Consider the following 11,068-nt stretch of genomic DNA (forward strand, 5'->3'; position numbering starts at 1 on the left):
ATTGAATTCCTCTGTTTAGTGACGATTAACACAATAATAACATTATTAAATAAACGGATAAAAAAGGGCACTTGCGGACCATACTAATGACTCTGTAGTGTTATGAGCATGGATAGTTTATTATGGGTTCGATTTTCCATCAAAATTGCACAATTAAAATGTCAAATTCTGACTTATAATAAAATAATGACAGTATGTGTGTGTGCTGAAGCAAACCCCTTGATTTATGACTTTGTATGACGACAAACCGATATATTATTGGTGTGATAAAATAACAGCTGATGCGAGTTATCTAACAATCTCAGTGACTGACCATTAAAGGTATACATTTGATCTAGTCCACACCTTCATAAATGCTTTGTCATCATGACCAGCAATAGGTTACATGTTATTACAAGAGATTATTCTTTTGTGCAGCATTTTAGATACTCACAATGACAAGCAGAAAATGTGCACATCAGAGTCAAAAACGTTGAAACCATATTATCCTAATGTCAACATTGAATTCTGGATGAATCTACCTTTTCAAGCTAAAGCACAGGGACCGGAACTGCTTTGGAGCACAAACCATAGCAAACTAATCCTTATACCAACATTAATTAAACCCATCTGTTTCATAAAAAGGTACAACATGTTCACAATCAGAGGTTTTGATTATATTACACGACAGGGCCTGAAGGGTCGAAGTGAGATGGGAGCTTTTTGAGTAAAGCATAATCAAGTTAAATTAGGATTGTATGCGCTGCTCTTCTCTCCACTTACCAGTTTTACCTTTGTTGCAAATGTATTTACAGGTTAATATGGTTGTTATACCAGGAAAGCGCATGTTCTGATTTTCCTGTGATCGCTCAAATGAATGCAGTTTATTAGATTTACCATACCAGTGTTGGTTTACTCAGGTTTCTGGGACATATTTATATTTGTTGACTCCTGCTTCACACAAAGACAGTTTTAAATGACACATCCGGAATAATAGAAGTCCTTAACTTTGTATGTCCATTTAACATTGAACCCCTAAGCTTTAAAGAAGCCTTCTAATTAATATATGTTTGTCTCAGTTGTTTATTAAATGAAAGCTTTTAAGCAGAATTGTCCTGTTTGCAGAATGACAGCCAGTCCTCTCTTCTTCCACCTGCTCAAAACCGAACATGAGAGGAAATGGGAAGAGTGGTCAGCCTGAGAAACATCAAGTGTCAGGCATTTGAACAATATAGGTTTGTTTTGCAAATAAATGACATCTTTTCCAGTATTTTATTTTTATGAATGAACACATTGTTTTATTGTTAGGATTAAGATTAGGTTTATGTTTTTTTTATAGTGAAAGTATGCCATTGTATTTATACATTGATGGTATTATGGCTGGGACAAATCACACAAAGGATTGTTTGGGTGTTGCTGGCATGGTGGTGGAGAAGTTTAAAATGTCCTGCTGTTTTAGTTTGTCAGATCCAAACATATTATCATTGAAGATTGGTAGGGTGTCTAGCTTGTGAATCTAATGTAAAATGACAACACAACTTGTGACTATTACATCATCTACTTTTCCTATCAACACATTTTAGTCTAACAATGACATACACACTTAAGGTGCGATATTTTTTCCCCTCAAAGACGTTGATAAAGCATGGCGCTCTACGAGTTTGAGGGACCTGAGTATATTAATATTTGAGTATTAAATGTTTTGCTTCTTTGTACTTCTACCCCACTACAATTCAGAGGTAAACAAATGTAGTTTTAATCCACAACATTTATTTCATACCTTAAGTTTTGTAAATTTGGATCAATGATATTAAATGTAATCAACAATTGATAAAACCTAAAAGTCACACCTGGAGTAAATCCACAAGCTACCTTGGAACATACAAAAGTATTACAATTAGCAGCTTTACCAGCTTTGATAAACACATTATTGCATCAATAATTATAATCAAAACACATAATATATATAGCTCTGAAATGGGCCAATCTGCGTAATGAGTACTTTTACTTTTGGTACTTTAAGTATATGTTGATGTTATTACTAAGTAGGATTAAGAATGCAGGACTTTTGGTTGTAACCATAGGTTGTAACAGAGTATTCTTGCTCTCTGGTACTTTTACTTCACTACACATTCTACTTCTGATATTTTGATGATAGCACATGGTCGCTGTATGACTGCCATTCTGCAATGCATCTCCATGTTACAGTATGCATTGCAACCGTACACTGTATGCTGCAAGCCCTGTGATTGGCTCGATGATATGGCCCGCCTCCTGGTGACGTCAACGCGTCAGACTTTATCCTTAAATAGTGGAGCTCTGCGCCATGAGGCTCACGCTTGAGGATCAATACACCGAGAAACGAGGACAGTCCTATAGAAGAGGCTCTGCTAGCTGAAGAGATATCTTCATATTCAAGTTTTACATAGCAGCAGCAGCCGTTATCGACAATGAACGGACAGTTGAATGGTTTTCATAACGCCCTCATTGATGAGGACTGTTTCTTGTTCACCTCAGAGTCTGTCGGGGAAGGACATCCCGGTAAGCGCACACACACATACAGAGGTTTATGCGTCTGGGGATATTAGCCACATTAATAACTGTATTTTAACGACGCTTTCTGCCTAACATATAGTATATGTTAACAGTTAACTGCAACATGACGTACTGGAGTATACATTAATATATTTGGACGTTACGGCCTTTTCCGTTAGCTGGGCCGGTGTCAAGAGAGCATGCGCTACTAGCTAGCTTTAATGTTAGCACGCTAATCTTGACTGATCCCGTCTGTGCGCCTACTGGAAACACACACATCTGTTTGTACCCGTCAATCACTGATTGGGTGATTGACCGATACCATTACAATATCATTTTTGTTTAACATTTTCCTGAACGTGCCAAATCTTCCAGGGCTATTCCTGAAGCACGCGAGGCACAATGGTTGGCCCACACAGCAGGGAACCATGGTGTATGTTTATTAACTGGCATTTAGTGTCGGCAGATGAAATTAATTTATTGTTTAGAAGTGTGTATCACGCTTGCCTTTTGGTCCCCAGGTAGTTGCGCGCCCTCCTTTCCCCATCACATGTGTTCTCATGCCGAAATGGCGACTCTCAAATGGCTCGAGCCACTCCCCCTGCGCGAAACTGGCGGTAACGTGCCTCAGTTTACATGCACATGGGTTTGCTGCAGTCTTTTGTTGTTTCCGGTGTTAAGTTGCATTGTTGTTGTTGTTTTTCAGACAAGATCTGTGATCAGATCAGTGATGCAGTTCTTGATGCTCATCTCAAGCAGGACCCTGATGCCAAAGTTGCATGTGGTAAGTACGATGTTAAATGGACTGTACTAGTATAATGCTTTATCCAGTCTTTACAACCCTAAAAGTGCTTTGTCATACTAAAAGTCATCATTCACACTTCGTTCATACAGAGCAATGTGCCTATTGCTCAAGTAAGCTTGCATTCATATACACGAGCAACGTGTCTTGCCAAAGGATACATCAACATGTTGGGCGCTTCACACCGTAGTACTTTTCCCAGGAATAGTTCTGATAGTTCTTGGGATTTTGATTTAACACCAAAAAGATCTGGAACTAGAACCTAGTTAATGCGAACCTTTTCAGTCCCTGCTAGAGATGGGGTACTTTCCTGGGGAGGAAAAGGTTCCAATTTCTGAATGGCTGGGCGAATTGCAAACCACGCTCTTTAAAATTCTGAAAAGTTTTGTGAAGCCGCCATTTTATTTGCTCGCAATAGCATTATTAGCATTAGCTCAGCGCACCAATGGAGAGAGAGAGAGAGAGACTGACTAACTTATGACAACACAAAATAAAGTGGTGGAGTGATGAGGAGGTGTCGGCGCTTCTGGCAATTTACCCAGGACTTCGGGTGGCGATTTACTGCCTCCCGGAGTCCGGGGGACTTCGGGTGGCAGTATACACCGTGAAGTTGTTTGCGGCCTGCCAACCCGAAGCAGAAGTGACGGCAGCGGCTTAATTTGCCTAATCCTCCCTCAGGGACTTATTCCAGTGTCTACGCAATCTACTAGGACAGTTCTAAAGACTTTGGCGGGGCTAAGTGCGGCAAAGTACTTGGTGTATAAGCAACTGTTGACTGCACAGGGCTTGGTTCGAACCCGCAACCTTCCGATTGTAATTTTGTCCCCCTTTCTGTTTGCTCAGTACACTTGTTGACATTACCTTGTTTTTGCATCCTTCTTGCCTGTTGCAGAGACTGTTGCCAAAACTGGGATGATCCTATTGGCCGGTGAGGTGACATCACGTGCCAACGTGGACTACCAGAAAGTTGTTCGTGACACAATCCGCCAAATTGGATATGACGACTCCTCCAAAGGTGTGGCCCATTGTTTATTTGATTGCCTAATCTGTTAGCTGGTGTTTAAATAGTGGTTTCTTAATCTGCTGCTCTCTGTCTCCTGCGCAGGTTTTGACTACAAGACCTGCAATGTTCTTGTGGCCTTGGAGCAGCAGTCTCCTGATATCGCTCAGGGTGTTCACATTGACCGCAATGAGGAGGACATTGGAGCAGGGGACCAGGTCAGTCGTGGCACACATTATTTTTGTCAGACATATCTCTACTAATGTTAGTTTACTGCTCTTTTTAAAAAAAATCTTTTTTTAGAATAGATGTATTATTTATTTTTTAACAGACTAAATGTCTCTTGCTCTGCAGGGCTTGATGTTTGGATATGCCACGGATGAGACTGTGGAGTGTATGCCTCTCACAATTGTCCTTGCCCACAAACTGAATAGTAAGATGGCTGAGCTGCGCCGCAATGGCACCCTTCCATGGCTCCGGCCAGACTCAAAGACACAGGTAAAGCTGATGTACTTGCTCTTATAAGCTACTATACATTTACTTTTGTTAGTGTGATTTAGCTAACTCTTTATCCCTGCACAGGTTACCGTCCAGTACCGCCAGGACCATGGCGCCATGCTTCCAGTGCGTGTGCACACCGTTGTGGTCTCTGTTCAGCATGATGAAGATATTTGCCTAGAGGAGATGAGGGACACCCTGAAGGAAAAGGTGGTCAAAGCTGTGGTTCCATGCATCTATTTGGATGATGACACAATCTACCATCTGCAGCCCAGCGGACGATTTGTTATTGGAGGCCCGCAGGTGAGGTGTCGGGAGGGTGTGGCTTTGAAATCATATTTAGCCTGGGGGGGTACATACCTGTCTAACAACTATTTCTTTATTACAGGGGGATGCCGGCCTGACGGGGCGTAAAATCATTGTTGACACTTATGGAGGCTGGGGAGCCCATGGCGGTGGGGCCTTCTCTGGGAAGGATTACACCAAGGTGGACCGCTCGGCTGCTTATGCCGCACGCTGGGTGGCCAAGTCTCTGGTGAAGGCTGAGCTCTGCAGGAGAGTGTTGGTCCAGGTAAGCGGTAAACTCAACGCACTTCGTTTTTAGAGTGGGGCGACAAAGAGGTTCCTCTCTGAAGTGTTTCTGCTTGATATAATACATGTGCGTGTGTTGTATTAGGTTGCCTATGCCATTGGAGTTGCCCATCCCCTTTCCATTTCTATCTTCCACTACGGGACCTCCAAAAAGAGTGAGAGGGAGCTGCTTGATATTGTGAAGAAGAACTTTGACCTTCGTCCTGGAGTTATTGTCAGGTAATGTATATCCATCCCCTGAAGCCACCTCTTACTTAGTGGAACAGCAGATCCTTCCGGTTTGCTGTGCCTTGTGTGTTTTATTGAATTGCCCTGCCCAGGATTTCGTTTATTTTATGTGAAGTATTTAGAAACTCTGCAGAGCCATTATAATTCTTCTTTTGCTAACGTCAGCAATTATTTTTATTTGTTTTGATCAACTACTTTACCCTATCTGATTCTACTGAAATTATATGGCTTAGGTCACACATGTGGGCACTAGTGGCAAAAGGTCTCATTAATCCGTTATGCATGGCATATTTTGTATAGAAGCCCTGTAGCTTATAGTTTGATAAGCATCCTTTTTGTAAGCCGTAGAGTGGTTTGCTGCTGCAGTCACCACACTGCTCAGGGCTGAATGTGGTCTTCATGGTAAGTGTCGACGATTCAAGTGTTTCCCTCTATTCCAGCTGATCCAACAAACATGATTTTTTTCAATTAATTTTTTTAATGCTTTTTGGTGGCTCTTATTAGCTATTGTGAGAATGCTTATGTGCATTTGAAGGCACTAGGTGTGACTGCTGCTAAATGTGTTGATTATGTATTCCAGGGAGCTGGATCTGAAGAAGCCCTTGTATCAGAGGACTGCAGCCTATGGCCACTTTGGCCGAGACTCCTTCCCATGGGAGGTGCCCAAAAAGCTCAAATACTAAACATGTTAAGCTTTTCCCCCCAGGCCTGTTGGTGTATACTACAGAGAAGCCTCCTAGGTTCCGGGGGTGAAATGCCCTTGTCTCCCTCATAGTAATGGCATCTTTACATCATGAATCCTTCCTCACTCCTACTCCCTCCTTTTGTCTTCTTGCTGTTTCATACTTTGTCATAGGAGGCATGCCTCAGAAACTTGATGTTTAAACAATTGGATGAGTTCCATGAACTCATGCACCATCGTGCTCAATGTTTTCCATGTCATGAGGTTCCCCTGCTTTATGTAGTAAACGCTGAGTAGCTGTGCTCAGTTGTTCTCCTTTTGGCATTCCACACTCCACAAAAGCGTCCGTCTTCTATTTAGTGTCAGCGATCTTAGACTGTATGCAATGCATCTTAGGCTTTAAGCAACACCCCCACTGAATTCAATGGTGCTACTAATGTAAGGTGTCTGTGCGACATTTACATTTTGTAAGTCAACGTAAAGGCCTAATTTGATAGTTGGAGGTCCTTCTCATCTGGCACCATCTAAATAAGTTTAGTGTCTCTCTAAACATTCCTCCTTTTTGTTAAGTCCTGTACAATTATTCCCCCCGACCCAGTGTTCTCTTCCTCTTTTGTTTTCATTCCCCTGTCTATGTGGAGGATGCTAGAATGGCACAATTAAAATTGTAAGGGTTGTTGCCGTTAAAAAATGCTATGCATTGCAGGCTAATAGGTGAGCAATCCTAAATAATCAAGCTCTCGAATGAGCATAAAGCCTCAGATGCCCCTCCAGACCTTTGCTGATTTCTGACGTAATACAGAAAAGTCGGAAGCTGCTATGTCACTGCTCTGGTCTGCAGAGGTATTTGTTATACTTGATAATAAAAACAAAGATTGGATTAATTATGCATTGAAATTAAAAAATTTAAATTAGTCCTTTAAAAAAAAAAAATGTAGTTTCACTTGAATTATTATGGTTTGAAGTGACGAAAGGTCCTCTTGCTCCTCGAGTATATTGATGGCAGGTGTAGCTACAGAGAAACCTGGTCCCATCTTTGTTCTTCGAGGAGTGTGTTCTTTGCCACAGAGTCTTATTGGCTTAAAGTCAACCCTTAACACTATTTATTTGTTCTCTGAAACTCAGCGTGGATACAGAGAAGCTGATGTTTCAGAAGGCAGCTTTAAAAACATATGGCTATTGAATCTTGAATTCCTTTTGACTTGACCATTTTTCAGTGTTTTTGCTTGATGCTCCAGAGTGTTGTACAGAAAAGCTCTGGTCCGCCTCAAGATGAAAGTGCCACTGGCTGTTGTCAACGACTATCTTTTTTATTTTTGGACTGTAGATTATATTTTTAAGTGAATTGGTTTTGAAATCCCATTTAAAATGTCTGGTGCAATCCTTTAGCTTTTACCTATCTGCAAGGAATGGCAACATTTGGTTGGTGTAGTACAGAGAAACCAGCCTTGTTTACAGTCGTCCCATGTGAAGGATAGGTTCAAGTTTAGGTTGTCCCCTTTGTACCACTCAGAAGCCATCCCGTTGGCTACAGTAAGTGTAAGAGTGCCTTTTCTATTTCCTCTACTCCTCTTCTTTGCTTTTTCTCTCCTCCTACCAACATGCGCTCAACTTCCAGAGGAACAAGTAGCTCATACTGTATTGTGCTTCATGTCTAGACTGAGTAGTTTCCTTATGCTCTGTAATAAACTACTCCTTTCAAACATCTGTGTCATCATGGTTTCTTTTATATTTTGTTTTTACAGTGCACAAATGTTAAGACTTTATCCATACACGATCAATAATTAAACATTTTTGCACATCATGTAAGCATTTGATAAAGATGCCCTTTACTGAGGTATGTGAGAAATTAAGGCTGTAATACTAGCAAACTTTATTGTGATTTATATTCCAAAATGTTAGGTTATTTAGAAATCCCCCATCCTTGTTGGGTACACAAGAGAATGTTAGTCCTACCAATACATATATTACTACTGATGCTTTTTTATTTAGTTTTCAATAATTGGAATTAAAGTCAATAATTTCATTAGCAAAGTGGTCCAGTATAGCAAACCAGGGTTTAGGCCAGATATCCCTAATTTGACACTGTATGTCACCATATATATTTGATGCATTTTATGTATGTCAAGTTCAGTAAACTTTATCAGAATGGATTTTATTTATTGCTAATCTTTAAAACATTAAATTTTTTAAAATAGTTGGTGTAATTTCGTAGTCTTTAAAATGTGACCAAGATCTAAATCAACGGTGTCGAGCCCATTTTAGTTCTAGGGCCCACTTTAAGCTACATTTGATTTCAACTGCGCTGGACTGGAAAAATCGTTGCACAGTTGAATAAAGACAACTCTAAATAGTTCCCTTTGTTAAAGTGCAAACAAGTACATTTCTGAAAATGTTCATATTTAATAAACTACTTTTTACACAAGATTATGAACAACCTGACATTTCTTAAGAGAAATAAGTGCAACAATATGCCTCGGTTTATCATTTACACATGTGCATTACCACTTCCAGATCAGTGTACAAAGGCAGACACATTTATTCACAGGTATCTGGAACTGATTAAACCCCCTGTTGTCTTCGGGTCAAGTCTGACCGATTTACTACTTTCATCAATTGTTTTACATTAGATTGCATTAAGGCTTCATTATATCCTTCACAGTAGACATTTGCACATATAAAACATTTGATCACCACTTTCATTTTATTTTGGATGATTTAGTCAACTTTGTAACAACTATGGTGTTCCCGGTCAAAAAGGACCATAAAGAAAAGGAATTAGTAACCATCCGGATCAGATAAAACACACACACACACTCCAGATGTGTTCCCCCCCCCCCCCCCCTCCTTATGTGCTCAATCCCCCCATGTGAATCACACCTGACACACACACACACACAATGAACAATTTGACACATGTCCCGCCATACTTGTCAACCCTCCCGTTTTTGGCGGGAGACTCCCGATTTCATTGCCCTCTCCCGGGGTCATATTTATCCCGCATTTCTCCCGATTTCTGACAAAATCAGATTTACACACGACTGTTTCCACTCGGACTTTAATACAGCTACACCATTGTTTGGTTTCCATGGTAACACGTCTCTTTAGTAGCGCGCGCAACTCAAAGTCTGAGAGGGTGAGGCAGATATTCACAGAAAACAGAACAAGAATCGACAACTGCTCTACTATCTGCTCACTCCTTTCCTGTAAAATACAGGTCCAGCCCACACATATGCTCCATCAAGGACGGTGCTACAGGCCGCAAGTCAGTGCACTTACAAATACAATAAGCATGTTAATGTTAATCTAACAGCTCCGGCGATCCACTAGCACCCCCTCCCCCCGCCCCCCCAATTTTGCATTTTGAAATTCTCCCGATTTCTGAGGTCTAAAGGTTGGCAAGTATGTGTCCCGCTCTTACTAAAGTGGAAACTATTAAGGAAAAAGGTCAGGCCTTCCTCCTACCTTGTAAATGTATAGAATGTAAATAAACAAAAAACAGTTGTGAAAATTGCACTTGATGTCTTCTCTGTAATCTTTACACTTTGCGAAGTCATCCCTGGGGGCCGGATTGGGCCCTCTGTCGGTCGGTTTTGGCACACAGGCCATATGTTTGACACCCCTTATAAACTTTATACTCTTAGCAGATACGGTTATATCTGAGATTAAAGACACCGCTTCTCAATGCTGGCTGTCACAGAACTGTTTGATGTCCATGATCAAAGTCAACTTTATTGTCAATCTCAAAATATGTTTCTACACCCAGAAAGATCGAAATACTGTTTCCCACAGTCCTGAGGTGTAAAAAAACACACTCAAAGAACACTCAATTACAACAAAACAAAATAACCGTTTACTTCATGTAAGCAGGATAAGAAAATATAATGTACATATAGTAGAGGAACAAACCCCCCAAAAAGGCTTTAGTTATCGAGATACCCCTACCCAAGGTAGAATCATGTTTGTGCTTTGTTCTACCTCGGGTAGGGGTATCTCAACTTTTATTTCCATAGCAGCGTAAAAGTGACTGGTGCTGTGTGTGTGTGTGTGTGTGTGTGTGTGTGTGTGTGTGTGTGTGTGTGTGTGTGTGTGTGTGTGTGTGTGTGTGTGTGTGTGTGTGTGTGTGTGTGTGTGTGTGTGTGTGTGTGTGTGTGTGTGTGTGTGTGTGTGTGTGTGTGTGTGTGTGTGTGTTAAAGTCCCGGCCCAGTGGGGGCAGGCTGGATATATGATCTACATGCTCTACACTCAGGTGAAGTGTCTTCAACATTTGTGTGTGACAGCTATTTTGCATTCCTCAGCTTGATCACTGTGGAAGACTTAGTGTGTCTTGCCAGAGGGAAATAGTTGAAAGCAGGTGTTGGTTGTAGGGAGGGCAAAGCTCTTGCATCTCTTTAACATGTTACATCCCGTCCAAATGTTGCCCCCCCCCCAACATCCTTGGTCTCTGACAGCAACCTGAACCGAAAAACAGTCATACCTCTGTTGTGACAGCTATATTATTAAATCCTAGAGATTGATGGCACAGCCTGGGCCCTCACCATTTGAAGCAGGCTTTTCCTGTTAAATACATTTTTTCATGTTTCTATTGTGAAAGCTGAGATCAATCAAGCATGGCTCCAAGGCTCCATGGTGTTTTATTCCGCCTACGTTAAGAACCAGTTCATTTTCATTTCTTTTTTTTTTTTTCAGTGTGCACACCCTTATACAATCCATGCCTGGGGCAGAATTTAAGAGTGTATTTATTCTTCATTTT

At 41.0% G+C, this 11,068-nt stretch overlaps 1 protein-coding gene across 2 annotated transcripts; it reads left to right on the forward strand.

Annotated features, from left to right (window-relative positions):
* Window positions 1-2,292: 2,292 nt before the first annotated feature.
* mat2ab (methionine adenosyltransferase 2Ab) lies at window positions 2,293-8,018 on the forward strand. 2 transcript variants are annotated; one of them, XM_079687733.1, is made up of 9 exons: window positions 2,293-2,520; window positions 3,221-3,298; window positions 4,209-4,331; window positions 4,422-4,534; window positions 4,671-4,814; window positions 4,899-5,117; window positions 5,203-5,385; window positions 5,491-5,624; window positions 6,214-8,018. In XM_079687733.1, exons 1-9 carry the CDS (start codon window positions 2,430-2,432, stop codon window positions 6,314-6,316), a joined length of 1,188 nt encoding a protein of 395 aa, XP_079543859.1. In that variant the 5' UTR covers window positions 2,293-2,429; the 3' UTR covers window positions 6,317-8,018. The 2 variants fall into 2 exon arrangements, with proteins under 2 accessions (XP_079543859.1, XP_079543860.1); XM_079687734.1 differs by having other exon boundaries at window positions 5,491-8,018.
* The last annotated feature ends 3,050 nt before the right edge of the window (window positions 8,019-11,068 follow it).

The sequence above is a fragment of the Notothenia rossii genome (genome assembly GCF_949606895.1).
Source record: "Notothenia rossii genome assembly, chromosome: 6".
NCBI lineage: Eukaryota > Metazoa > Chordata > Actinopteri > Perciformes > Nototheniidae > Notothenia > Notothenia rossii.

Bases quoted from the DNA above. Each gene is read 5' to 3' on its own strand.
- mat2ab (XM_079687733.1), top strand. From the start codon at position 2,430: ATGAACGGACAGTTGAATGGTTTTCATAACGCCCTCATTGATGAGGAC. The intron at 4,815-4,898 runs GTAAAGCTGATG...ATCCCTGCACAG, and splicing joins GGCCAGACTCAAAGACACAG to GTTACCGTCCAGTACCGCCA. The intron at 5,625-6,213 runs GTAATGTATATC...TATGTATTCCAG, and splicing joins CGTCCTGGAGTTATTGTCAG to GGAGCTGGATCTGAAGAAGC.